Genomic DNA, 15,000 nt, shown 5'->3' with positions numbered 1-15,000 from the left:
TTGGAGTAAGAGGCAAGATGGTGGTGAATTATACGCTACATTACCGTCTCATAAATAAGTGTCCGAAAAAGGCGAAGGTGGAGAGAGAATGAGGGTCATAGTATGAAGGAGGGTGGGGTTGGGGGGGTATGAGGGGTATGAGGGGCGTCGGGTTATGAGGGGCGTGGTATGAGGGGAGTTTGGATGGAGTTTAAGGAGGTAGAGAATTATATTCATGGGGACAGAAACAACACGTCTTTGCTTATTATTATTATTATTATTATTATTATTATTATTATTATTATTATTCTTGTTATTATTATCATTATTATTATTATTATTAGTATCATTATTATTATTATTATTATTATTATTCTACAGCCCTAGTTGGAAAAGCAGGATGCTATAAGCCTTATCATTATTATTATCATTATTATTATTCTACAGCTCTAATTGGAAAAGCAAGATGCTATAAGCCTTATCATTATTATTATTATTATTATTATTATTACAAGCTAAGCTACAATCCTGGTCGGAAAAGCAGGATGCTATAAGCCCTAAAAAGGCTCCAAAAGGGAAAACAGCCCAGTGAGGATGGGAAACAAGAAACTAAATAAAATACAAGAGGTATAATGAACCATTGAAATTGAAATAAAAATTTCTTCATAACAGTAACAACTTGAAAATAGATCTTTCAAATATAAATTACAAAAATACGGGAGGAAGATAAATAAGATAGAATACTGTGCTCCAATGTACCCTCAAGCAAGAGAATTCTAAATGAAAAGAAACAGGTGTTGCTTCCGTCTATACTACTTAATAAAGTATAATAATAATAATAATAATAATAATAATAATAATAATAATACAGGTATTAATAATAATAATAATAATGATAATAATAATAATAATAATAATAATAATAATATTAATAATAATGATATTAATAAAATATAATAATAATGATGAAAATATTATTAATATTAATAATGATAATAATAAAGCTAATAATAATAATAATAATACTAATATTAATAATAATGGTATTAATAAGGATAACAATAATAATAATATCATTATCAATAATAATGATATTAATAATAACAATAATAATAATAATAATAATAATAATAATGATGATGATAATAATATCAATTAATATTAATAATGATGATAATAATAATATTAATAATAATAATAACAACCATAATAGATAATAATAATAATAATAATAATAATAATAATGGTAATAATAATAATGATAATAATAATAATAATAATAATGATAATAATAACAATAGTAATAATAATAATATTAATAATGATAATAATAATAAAATTAATAATAATAATGATAATAATAATAATAAGGATAATAATGATAATAATCATATTAATAAGAATACTACTAATAATAATAATAATACTAATAATAATAATAACAATAATAATAATAATAATAATAATAATAATAATAATAATAATAATAATAATAATACTAGGTCTCACCACTCCAAAGATGGTATTAGTAGAAAACTCCTCTTCAATGACCATAGGCTGATTCGTCATGGTCTGTACGAGTTGTATCCTGGAGCCGACCTGAAATATACAGTAATAAGATTGATCCTCAGGAACTATTAATTAAAATATCTTTTATCAGTAAAGAATGAAAAATCATGTAACAGAATCATGTATTCGTATTGGAAAGGTATGTTTTGGTATCCTGTATTATGTGTAATACACACACACACACAGACACGCACGCACACGCACACTGGCTTAGGAAGACTATAAGGTAGTAGGTTGGCCAGGGCACCCGTTGAGATACTACCGCTAGAGAGTTATGGGGTCCTTTGACTGGCCAGACAGTACTACATTGGATCCTTCTCTCTGGTTACGGCTTTTCCCTTTGCCTACTCATACACCGAATAGTCTGGCCTATTCTTTACAGATTCTCCTCTGTCCTCACACACCTGACAACACTGAGATTACCAAACAATTCTTCTTCTCTCAAGGGGTTACTTATTGCACTGTAATTGTTCAGTGGCTACTTTTCTCTTGGCAAGGGGGTAGAAGTGACTGGTAAGCAGCTCTTCTAGGAGAAGGACACTCCAAAATCGAACCATTGTTCTCTAGTCTTGGGTAGTGCCATAGCCTCTGTACCATGGTCTTCCACAGTCTTGGGTTAGAGTTCTCTTGCTTGAGGGTACACTCGGGCACACTGTTCTATCTAATTTCTCTTCCTCTTGTTTTGTTAAATTATTTAAAGTTTATATATGATATATTTATCTTAATGTTGTTACTGTTCTTAAAATATTTTATTTTCCCTTGTTTCCTTTCCTCAATGGGCTATTTTCCCTGTTGGGGCCCCTGGGCTTATAGCATCCTGCTTTTCCAACTAAGGTTGTAGCTTAGCGATAAATAATAATAATAATAATAATAAACAGACGCAAGTGTAAAGACATATCTGAGGCCTTTGTTGTGCAGTGGACTGGTAATAGCTCATGGTATATATATATATATATATATATATATATATATATACATATATATACTGTATATATTGAGGCCCTTTGCGTCAATAGGCGTAGGAGGTGATGATATATATATATATATATATATATATATATATATATATTATATATATGTGTGTGTGTGTGTACAAAGACTATAAAATTCATAAATATACTATATATATTAAAAAAAAATAGCTGAAGTCAGTGAGATACCTTGACGATATTTAGCCGCAAAATATGCGTCAAATATAAAATGGTTATTGACGCGTGGGAAGAGAGAAAGAGAGAGAGAGAGAGAGAGAGAGAGAGAGAGAGAGAGAGAGAGAGAGAGAGAGAGAGCTTCCACTTATCTCTAAAGCATACTATAAAAGCCAGTTTATTTCGGGCGAAAGAAATTAATGTACATTATCGAAAGGCCTGGAAATGAGATCGTAAAAATGTAAAGACCGAAATACATCATGGGTTAGGATAAAAGCTTCTGCTGGGAAATGTTTAAAATTTTGAGTAGGCCGAATTTGTTCATTTGTTTATTGAAAAAAAGAAAAAAAATCTTCGTCTATTATTTAAGGCGTGTATTCATGCACGTATACGAAAGATACCTTATTATTACATGCTAAGCTACAACCCTAGTTGGAAAGGCAGGATGCTATGAGCCCAGGGGCTCCAACAGGGAAAATAGCCCTGTGAGGAAAGGGAACAAGGAAAAATTAAATATTTTAAGAACAGTAAAAACATTAATATAAATATTTCATATATAACTAAAGAGAACAAGGAAAAATTAGATATTTTAAGAACAGTAAAAACATTAATATAAATAATTCATATATAACTATAAAAAACTTTAACAAAACAAGAGGAAGAGAAATAGGATAGAATTGTGTGCCCGAGTGTACCCTCAAGCAAGAGAACTCGAACCCAAGACAGTAGAAGGCCATGGTACAGAGGCTATGGCACTACCCAAGACTAGAGAACAATGATTTGATTTTAGAGTGTCCTAGAAGAGCTGCTTATCCTAGCTAAAGAATCTCTTCTACCCTTACCAAGAGGAAAGTGGCCCCTGAACAATTATAATGCAGTAGTTAACCCCTTGAGAGGAGAAAAAAAATGTTTGGTAATGTCATTGTTGTCAGGTGTATGAGAACAAAGGAGAATATGTAAAGAATAGGCCAGACTATTAGGTGTATGCGTAGACAAAGGAAAATGAGCCGTAACTAGAGAGAAGGATCCAATGTAGTACTGTCTGGCCAGTCAAAAGACCTTAACGTGATGGAAGGGTTTGTGTATCACCACGATCAGCAAAGCTATACCAGTCAGGGCCAAGCATAGTAGGTTGGTTTTCTGTGAGGGATCAGAATAAAATCTCCCGCAATCAAACCATTGTTCTCTAGTCTTGGTTAGTGCCATAGCCTCTGTACCATGGTCTTCCACTGTCTTGGGTTAGAGATCTCTTGCTTGAGGGTACACTTGGGCACACTATTCTATCTTGTTTCCCTTCCTCTTTTTAATTTGAAGTTTTACAGTTTATATATGAAAGATTTATTTTAAAGTTATTTTTGTTCTTAAACTTCTCTTCTAGTTTTTCCTTATTTCCTTTCCACACAGGGCTATTTTCCCTGTTGGAGCCCCTGGGCTTATAGCATATTGCTTTTCCAACTAAGCTTGTAGCTTAGCAAATAATAATAATAATAATAATAATAATAATAACATTAGGGTTCTAGCTTAGCTAATAGTAATATAATAATCATACATAAATTAGTGATTATATATTATATATGTGTTTATATTGTGTGTTTATAAAGATAATCTCTCCAATAACATGAATACAAAAAAAAAAAAAAACACAATCTTCCCTTAGAGACACATTGCACCCAAAATATCCCTTTAAGAACAAATTAAGTAACAGAAGCGAGAAGTAGTTATAAAACGAGCATTTTCCTCCAGTCATAAACTCTATTTTTTATCTCCGAGGGTCTTTTTCTGCTGAGTAGCGGATGGAGACCACTCAAGGGGGCTATTCCTCTCATAATAGGTCTAGGATATTAGTCTCTGAAGATTAATGGTTTAGGGACTGCAGGAGGCCCACTAAGCTGAGTCAATTTGCGAACTATGAGTGTGTTTAAATTCATGCGTATATCGCTACAAGGAATAAAGATGGCGCCATCGATGACGTCATATACACACTCAAGACGAGATAGGAGAGGTACCTTAATAACGGCTCTCCTTTCGTTTTCGTTTTTCATTTTTCGTTTTCTTGCCACTTTTCCCCCTTGAAGCGTTAATGCTATTCGGGGTGAAGATAGCTATGTGGCGTGTCAAGAATATGTCCTCTGATATTATGCGATATTATTGTTATTTTTATTTATTAGTATTTTTTTATTACAATGGGTTGTGGTGGACTAATGGAAACGTTCCTGCCTGACATTCTGCTGGGCGGGAGATCAAATCCCGCTCAAGTTCCATAGTTTCTTGTAGTGTCAGCAACCTCACCATCCTTTGAGCTAAGGCATATTGAAAAGGATGGGGGGTTTTGGGCGGCCTATATATCTACCTACAAAGTCATAGGCAGCCATTACCTGGCCCTCCCTGGTCTTACCTTAGGTGGAAAAGGTGGAGTGGGTGCTAATCATATGAGTATATGGTCAGTCTCTAAGGCATTGTCCTGCTAGCTATGCCAATATCATTGTCCTTTGCCTCTGCCATTCATGAGTGGCCCTTAAACCTTAAGAGAGGTTACAAGACAGAGAGAGAGAGAGAGAGAGAGAGAGAGAGAGAGAGAGAGAGGTCTCTAGGGCATTGTCCTGCTAACTAGGCCAATGTCAATATCCTTGCCTCTACCTTTCATGAGAGGTTACAAGCCAGTAAAGGAGAGAGAGAGAGAGAGAGAGAGAGAGAGGAGAGAGAGAGAGAGAGAGAGAGAGAGTCTCTAGGGCATTGCCCGGCGAGCTAGGCCAATGTCACTGTCCTTGCCTCTGCCATTCATGAGAGGTTACAAGCCAGTAAAGGAGAGAGAGAGAGAGAGAGAGAGAGAGAGAGAGAGAGAGAGGAGAGAGAGAGAGAGAGAGAGAGAGAGAGTCTCTAGGGCATTGCCCTGCGAGCTAGGCCAATGTCACTGTCCCTTGCCTCTGCCTTTCATGAGAGGTTACAAGCCAGTAAAGGAGAGAGAGAGAGAGAGAGAGAGAGAGAGAGAGAGAGAGAGAGAGAGAGAGAGAGAGAGAGGAGAGAGAGAGAGGTGTCTCTAGGGCATTGTCCTGCTAGCTAGGCCAATGTCATTGTCCCTTGCCTCTACCTTTCATGAGAGGTTACAAGCCAGTAAAGGAGAGAGAGAGAGAGAGAGAGAGAGAGAGAGAGAGAGAGAGAGAGAGAGAGAGAGAGAGAGAGAGACCCTTACCTCAACGGGCTGCCCTTCGAAAGTAAGCCTGAGCGAAGGATCGTGAGTTTGGAGACGCCAGGCGGAGTGGGAGCTAGACTCCGTCTTCAGGAGTACCTCCTGACGGCGGCTCTCCCTAGCGGAGTGGAGGGCGGAGCCCACCGGAGACGTGACGTAGAGGCGTTCCCCGCTGACGGCCACGTGGGTCAGGTCAAAGGGGTCACCGTAGCAGAGGATGCTGCCATCTTCGAAGTTGCGAGAGCGTCTGCTGAGAGGAGATGTAAATAGATTGATAGACTGAAAAATAGATAAGTAGATAGATCTATTTCTATACTGTATATGGCCAAGTGGTAAGTCACTGTTCATACAAGTTTCCTGGACCAGGGTTCGATTCCCGGCCGGTCAGAAGCTGTTGTCTTTGTGTGATTTGGCCTGGGGCTCTGATCCCGAGGTCGTTAAGAGAATCCAGATATTAATGTATCAATTATATATGGCTTATTTGAATATGAAAAAACACGTCTAAATGTGAAAAATTTATCATATATATATATACTGTATATATATATATATATATATATATATATATATATATATATATATATATATATATATTAAACATTAATGGGGAACAACTTAACAACTTCGAGATTTGTAGATGACATAGTTGTGTTTAGTGAATCATAAGATGAATTGCCAAAGATGATAGAAGATTTGAATAGAGAAAGCATAAATATAGGACTGAAAATGAATATAAGTAAAACTATAGTCCATTTCTTTTATCGAGGCAGATTTGCACTGACTCGCAGCGGTGCCCTTTTAGCTCGGAAAATTTTCCTGATCGCTGATTGGTTAGAATTATCTCGTCCAACCAATCAGCGATCAGGAAACTTTTCCGAGTTATAAGGGCACCGCTGTGAGTCGGTGCAAATCTGCATCGCTAAAGGAAATCGACTATAGGCTGATGTTCAATGAAAATGCAGAGACAGCATATATGGGTTATGGACGAACCTCTAGATATATATATATATATATATATATATATATATATATATATATATATATATATATATATATATATATATATATATATAATATATATATATATACGTACTTAAGACAGACAGTAAGTGGTTCCCCAGGACATGAGACCGAAATTAAGAGATGGATAAGCTTAAGATGAAGATCATTTTGGTAAACAAAATGAGATTATGAAAAGTAAAATGCCACTTTCTCTAAAAAAGATGGTCCTGCCAGTATTAACTTATAAGAAGATACTTAGAGCCTTACTAGAGCCTTAGAACATAAGCTAGCAACAACTCAAGGAGATATGGAAAGAATATGCACAATGAACGAAGAAAGAATGTAGAGAAAGAAATATAAAGAATAACCAACGAATAGAGATGAAGATGAAGATGACGATAAAGATAAAGATGAATATGAATATGATGAAGATGAAGATGAAGATAAGGATAAAGATGAATATGAAGATGAATATGATGAAGATGAATACGATGAAGATAAAGATAAAGATAAAGATGAAGAAGATAAAGATAAAGATAAAGACAAGGATAAAGATAAAAATAAAGACGAAGACGAAATAAAGAAGAAGAAGAAGAAGAAGAAGAAGAAGAAGAAGAAGAAGAAGAAGACAAAGATAAAGATAAAGATGAATATGATGAAGATAAAGATAAAGATAAAGATAAAGACAAGGATAAAGATAAAAATAAAGACGAAGACGAAATAAAGATAAAGATGAAGATGAAGAAGAAGAAGAAGATAAAGACAAAGATAAAGATAAAGAAGAACATAAAGATAAAGATGAAGATGAAGATAAGGATAAAGATGAATATGATGAAGATGAATATGATAAAGATAAAGATAAAGATGAAGATGAAGAAGAAGAAGAAGATAAAGACAAAGATAAAGATAAAGAAGAACATAAAGATAAGGATGAAGATGAAGATAAGGATAAAGATGAATATGATAAAGATAAAGATAAAGATGAAGAAGATAAAGATAAAGATAAAGACAAGGATAAAGATAAAGATGAAGAAGAAGAAGAAGAAGAAGAAGAAGAAGAAGATAAAGACAAAGAAGAAGATAAAGATTAAGATAAAGATAAAGACTCACGGAGTGATGGTGAACACATTCTTCACAACGGGCTGATGATGGTCCGGGCTGGCCGTTAGAGACACGTCATCGTAGGTGTTGTGGAGGAGGGCGTATTTCGAGGGCGTGGCCGACAGCGTGCAGGGGAACGAAGCCCTTGGGGCACCTGAAGAAGCGTAAGGATAACGATGATAATGATTATGATTAACATTATCTATTGTAGCCGAGATTTACCTTGATAGACAAATATAAATATATATATATATATATATATATATATATATATATATATATATATGGGTGTATGTGTATTTAATTTTAATATATGCTGTTTATAAATCATATATATATATATATATATATATATATATATATATATACATATAGAAATACATATATAAATATAAATATATAAATATATATATATATATATATATATAAATATATATAATATATATATAGATATATATATATATATATATATATATATATATATATATATATATATATGTCTGTGTGTATGTGTACATGTGTAAGTGTGTCTGTGTGTGCGTGTGTGCATTGTCATGTCTCTTTCATCTAAATTTTTACTGAGCTGACATAATTTCATTAGTTCAAAATTATATTAAATTTTTCCTCCAGTAAAATAGGTCGTTCTATCTTTTAATATTTAATATTAATCTCACCTAATTAATTCCATTTCGATTCTTATTCAAAAATTTTAATTTCAATTTTATTTTACATCAAAAGCCAATTATATCTGAAGCGATATTTCTATTAGATTTTTCAAAAGTTAGCATATCCTAAAATTAATCAAATGAGTACATATTTTTTTTTTCTAATATATCAATTCTGCCACATCAGAGTTGTGGTGGCCGATGTGGTAACGTCCCTGATTGGTGAACGCCAGACTGGGGTTCGAGTCATGCTGAAACTCGTTAGTTTCTTTGGTCCCTACAATCTCACTATCCTTGAGAGCTAATGATGGCGGGTTTGGGGAAGCCTATAGGTCTATCTGCTGAGTCATCATCAGCCATTGCCTGGCCCTCCTTGCTCCTAGCTTGGGTGGAGAGGGGGCTTGGGCGCTGATCATATGTAATATGGTCAGCCTCTAGGGCATTGTCCTGCTTGATAGGGCAATGTCACCGTCCCTTGCCTCTGCCATTTATGAGCAGCCTTTAAACCTTTAAACATCATTCTTTGGATTTATTTGAAAAATGAAGGGAGGCCTTTGGGATCGGCAACCCTAAGCTTCTAGCTATACCACTGTCTTGGGTTAGAGTTCTCTTGCTTGAGGGTAAACTCGGGCACACTATTCTATCTCATTTCTCTTCCTCTTGTTTTGTTAAAGTTTTTATAGTTTATATAGGAGATATTTATTTTGATGTTACTGTTGTTAAAATATTTTATTTTTCCTTGTTTCCTTTCTTCACTGGGCTATTTTCCCCGTTGGAGCCCCTGGGCTTATAGCATCCTGCTTTTCTAACTAGGGTTGCAGCTTAGCAATTTATAATAATAATAATAATAATAATAATAATAATATTGATAATAAATGATAATGGTAATGATAATTGAACTTTTATTTTATCATTATTTTCACTATCTCGTATTATTGATAATAATAATAATAATAATAATAATAATAATAATAATAATAATAATAATAATAATATTAATTCCTTGATTAACATAAGAAATTTAAAATAATTCCCCTTTGAAAGTGAAAAAAGGTAAATCAGAATTAAAAATCAAAATATTCAATTGAGAACATCGTGCCAAAATAGATATCTAGCAACTACCAAAAAGTGTAAATGACTACATGGCAACTCGGCCATGAGTTAGCCCTATATCGGAATGAAAGGTCGCACTCACATAGGCTACTTTAACACTCTGTCATACTCAACTATTGTTGTAAAGGAAACAAAAGAAGCATTATGAGAGAGAGAGAGAGAGAGAGAGAGAGAGAGAGAGAGAGAGAGAGAGAGAGAGAGAGAGAGAGAGAGAAATATGCAAATTTGCAGGGCACACTCGGGTACACTATTTTGTAGTTTATGTAGGAGATATTTATTTTAATGTTGTTACCCTTCTTAAAATATTTCATCTTTCCCTGTTTCCTTTCCTCACTGGGCTATTTTCCATGTTGGAGCCTCTGGGCTTATAGCATCCTGCTTTTCCAACTAGGGTAATAGCTTAGCAAGTAATAATAATAATAATAATAATAATAATAATAATAATAATAATAATAATAATAATAATAATAGGTCAAGGACATTGTTCCTAGACATTCAGGTTTTTTCGTTGAGAATGTATATTTAAGAATATAAAATTCATTTCAAATTCTAAGTTTGATTCTTGATAGTAAATTTATTAACTGAAAAAAATTTTGACAAATAGAGAAATTTTCTTAATATTTTTGGTGATCTACAAATATATGTATATATATATATATATATATATATATATATATATATATATATATATATATATATATGTGTGTGTGTGTATGTATGTATGTATGTATATATATATATATATATATATATATATATATATATATATATATATATATATATATATATATATATATATATATATAAATATATATCCAGAGGAAATACGTAGTTACTGATCTTAATATCTTTCATATTTTTTTCTTTTATTATTTCTCATAGTTTATTCGTTTCCTCTCAGTTACTTTTCCTCCACGTCTCTGTATTATTATTATTATTATTATTATTATTATTATTATTATTATTATTATTATTATTATTATTATTATTATTATTCAAGGCACTAGAAGAGTTGGAAGACCCAGGCCTACTTGGCTGAGAATTATGAAGAGTGAAGTGAGAGATGATGAATGGAGAAGTATTGAATTGAAAGCTCAAGATAGAGACGACTGGCAAAATCTGACCGAGGCCCTTTGCGTCAATAGTCGTAGGATATGATGATGATGATTATTATTATCATTATTAATAACTAAGCTACCACCCAAGTTGGAAAAGCAGGATGCTATAAGCCCAAGGCCCCAAAAAGGAAAAAAATAGCTCAGTGAGAAAAGGAAATAAAAAAAAATAAAAAAATAAACCGTAGGTTCCAGTCCAATTAATAGCTTGAGAACGAATGTATCAGTGGCTAACTGGAAGCCACCTCTTGTTAAGAAAACAATCTACCCATTTTTAAAATATTAGTTAAAATTACATTACCTTTGTGAGGTTGTACAACCGGGGCATGAATGATAACCGTGTCACCAAAATGGAGCAGACCATCTGGGCACACCGACACGTCTCCCTGAGAAGAAAAGGAAAAAGAAGATGTATAATTAATCATTCAAAGTTAATAATTTATCATTCATTGAATTTGAATGTGATTTTAATCTATGGTGCATCTTAACGCGTGATAAAGTTCTGGAAGCTATCACCCTGATCCTGAAGTTCTACCGCTAGAGAGTTGTGGGGTCCTTTGACTGGCCAGACAGTACTACATTGGATCCTTCTCTCTGATTACGGTTCATTTTTCCTTTGCCTACACATACACCGAATAGTCTGCCTATTCTTTACAGATTCTCCTCTGTCCTCATGCACCTGACAGAACTGAAATTACCAAACAATTATTCTGCACCCAAGGGGTTAACTACTGCACTGCAATTGTTCAGTGACTACTTTCCTCTTGGTTAGGGTAGAAGAGACTCTTTAGCTATGGTAAGCAGCTCTTCTAGGAGAAGGACACTCCAAAATTAAAACATTGTTCACAAACATTGGGTAGTGCCATAGCCTCTGTACCATGGTCTTCCACTATCTTGGGTTAGAGTTCTCTTGCTTAAGAGTACACTCCGACACAGTATTCTATCTAATTTCTCTTCCTCTTGTTTTGTTAAAGTTGCTGTAGTTTATATAGGAAACATTTATTTTACTGTTACTATTCTTAAAATATTTTATTTTTCCTTGTTTCCTTTCCTCACTGAGCTATTTTCTCTGTTGGGGCCCTGGGCTTATAGCATCCTGCTTTTCCAACTAGGGTTATAGCTTAGCAAGTAATAATAATAGTAATAATAATAATAATAATACTAGGAAGAAATAAAAACTTAGTGTACAATGTAGTTTATAAAGTGTAGGCCTACTCGCACATATGTCGGCTATTGAAAACGTTCTTAAATATTCATAGTTTATCAAGTACAAAGATAACCTAAATTGAAATCAGTCCAATTTTTCAGGACTAAATAATAGTTAGTTCTTGAGTAACTATGCCAAAAGTTATTTGCTTCTACTTTAAGCTCCATTATGCAACTTTTCACTATATATGAAGTTATCTAAGAGTTTTTATAGTTACATCGACGTAAAAGAAAAAAAAAACTACATGTATAAGATTATGGCTCAAGTATGTAAAGAAATGCTAAAAAAATTCCCCATTTCCTCTTTTTATTGGAAAAAATAAATTCTAAAAAATTATCTTTTTATACCATCGGGTTTTGTACAAATGTAAGAATTTATCAACTTAATAAAGCAAATCATCTTGTAAGAAACTGAATGAATTTATGCTAAATCGAAACCAAAACTCTTAACAATCTTCCGTATGATTTATCTTTTCATTATTTCACATAGGCCTATTCGTATTTTGTTAGAAATTGAATAGCTCCATAGACCTAATCAGCCTAGTGTAACATTGAATTCTTCAATAACTAATTTCTCTATATCTTTTGAATAAAATAGTCTTTATAAACAACCCATTTCTTTTCTCTGTTAAAGTTTTATAAATAAAAAAAATAAAATAAAATAAGAATGAAACTACATCAGCCTAAAAAGGAACCGAACGTTCAGTTTATAGACACAATTACCCTAGTGTAACATTAAATTCCTCAATAACTCAATTCTTTATTTCTTTTGAATAAAATAGTCTTTATAGAAAACCTATTTCTTTTCTCAGTTAAAAGTTTTGTAAAAAAAAAAAAAAAATAAATAAAAATGAAACACACTACATCAGCCTAAAAAGGAACCAAACGCTCAGTTGACACCGAGGTTACGCATTCAAACTTTCAGCTGTCATGGAGTTGTCACTTGGCGCCTTTTCAGGCGACTTGTTCTAACGATATCAAACACTTTATCTTAACCTTTATTTTCCTCTCTCTCTCTCTCTCTCTCTCTCTCTCTCTCTCTCTCTCTCTCTCTCTCTCTCTCTCTCTCTCTCTCTCTATGTCAGGAGAATGGATTATTCAAAAATAAAGACAAAAAGAAAAAAACATTATCTATTAACACGAGACGAAGATAGAAGACTGGCTAATTCTATTTCCGTATGCATAGTACGAGTGCATTATTATTATTATTATTATTATTATTACTTGCTAAGCTACAACCCTAGTTGGAAAAGCAGGATGCCATAATCCCGGGGACTCCAACAAGGAAAATAGCCCAATAAGGAAAGGAAACAAGGAAATAGAATACTTTAAGAACAGTAACATTACAATAAACATTTCCTATATATACCATGAAAACAAGTGGAAGAGTAACAAAAATGAAATATTTTAAGAACAGTAACATTAATATATATATATATATATATATATATATATATATATATATATATATATATATATATATATATGTGTGTGTGTGTGTGTGTGCGTATGTGAGTGTGTATATAAACTATAAAAACTTTAAAAAAACAAGATGAAGAGATATAACATAAAATAGTGTGCCAGAGTGTACCCTCAAGCAAGAGAACTCTAACCAAAGACAGTGGTAGACTGTATATGAATGCATTGTTCATTTCATTCTCACCAATTTATGCATGTATACATTACCTATGAATGTGTTACATTATGAATACATACGTATATACTGTATTACCTCTTCTAATAAAGCTGCAGATAGCTCCTGGAAATTTTTCTCGGCGCTTCGACTTCTCTCAGCGGCTTTCCTGAGGTCCTGCAGGAAGAAGAAGAAGAATGAGTCTAGGTTTTCTGAGGATACAAATTAGAAATACTAATAATCTTTTTTTCTGTATGGAATGAATTGGATAAACAGATCATAGTAAAAGATATTGTTTTATAATTTTGATTAGAAGTGTAAACAAAAATTAAAACATTTTAAAAATCGCTGAGAAAAACATGAAGAGGAATGAGTCTAGGTTTTCTGAGGATACAAATTAGAATTACTGATAATCTTTTTTTCTGTGAATGTCATTCCGTATGGAATGATTTGGATAAACAGATCGTAGTAAAAGATATTGTTTTATATAATTTTGATTAGAAGTGTAAACAAAAACTAAAACATTTTAAAAATCGCTGAGAAAAACATGAAGAGGTATGAGTCTAGGTTTTCTGAGGATACAAATTAGAAATACTAATAATCTTTTTTCTGTGAATGTCATTCTGTATGGAATGAATTGGATAAACAGATCGTAGTAAAAGATATTGTTTTATAATTTTGATTAGAAGTATAAGAAAAAGAAGAGGAATGAGTTTAGGTTTTCTGAGGATACAAATTAGAAATACTAATAATCTTTTTTTCTGTATGGAATGAATTGGATAAACAAATCATCGTAAAAGATATTGTTTTATAATTTTGATTAGAAGTGTAAAAATGTAGCGACTAAAACATTTTAAAAATCGCTGAGAAAAACATGAAGAGGTATGAGTCTAGGTTTTCTGAGGATACAAATTAGAAATACTAATAATCTTTTTTCTGTGAATGTCATTCTGCATGGAATGAATTGGATAAACAGATCATCGTAAAAGATATTGTTTTATAATTTTGATTAGAAGTGTAAACAAAAACTAAAACATTTTAAAAATCGTTGAGAAAAACATGAAGAGGAATGAGTCTAGGTTTTCTGAGGATACAAATTGGAATTACTAATAATCTTTTTTTCTGTGAATGTCATTCTGCATGGAATGAATTGGATAAACAAATCATCGTAAAAGATATTGTTTTTTAAAATTTTGATTAGAAGTGTAAAAAAACTAAAACATTTTAAAAATCGCCGAGAAAAACATTTTATTCAAGATACGATTATATAAAATGCTGTTTGAAT

General features: G+C 32.6%; 1 protein-coding gene across 1 annotated transcript in view; it reads right to left on the bottom strand.

Moving 5' to 3' along the window:
• Positions 1–15,000, bottom strand: part of LOC137656339 (cilia- and flagella-associated protein 161-like) — a 36,621-nt gene that overhangs the window by 21,370 nt on the left and 251 nt on the right. Inside the window, exons 2-6 of the mRNA XM_068390511.1 lie at positions 13,815–13,892; positions 11,178–11,262; positions 7,993–8,137; positions 5,884–6,127; positions 1,489–1,578 (exon numbers count right to left, since the gene is read on the bottom strand). Of these exons, the coding sequence (XP_068246612.1) occupies positions 1,489–1,578; positions 5,884–6,127; positions 7,993–8,137; positions 11,178–11,262; positions 13,815–13,892 (642 nt within the window). The remainder of the gene's footprint in view (positions 1–1,488; positions 1,579–5,883; positions 6,128–7,992; positions 8,138–11,177; positions 11,263–13,814; positions 13,893–15,000) is intronic.

This window comes from Palaemon carinicauda, chromosome 17 (genome assembly GCF_036898095.1).
Source record: "Palaemon carinicauda isolate YSFRI2023 chromosome 17, ASM3689809v2, whole genome shotgun sequence".
In the NCBI taxonomy this organism is placed as follows: Eukaryota; Metazoa; Arthropoda; class Malacostraca; order Decapoda; family Palaemonidae; genus Palaemon; species Palaemon carinicauda.
The sequence above is the reverse complement of the archived record's forward strand: the minus strand, read 5'-3'. Positions and strand labels throughout refer to the sequence as shown.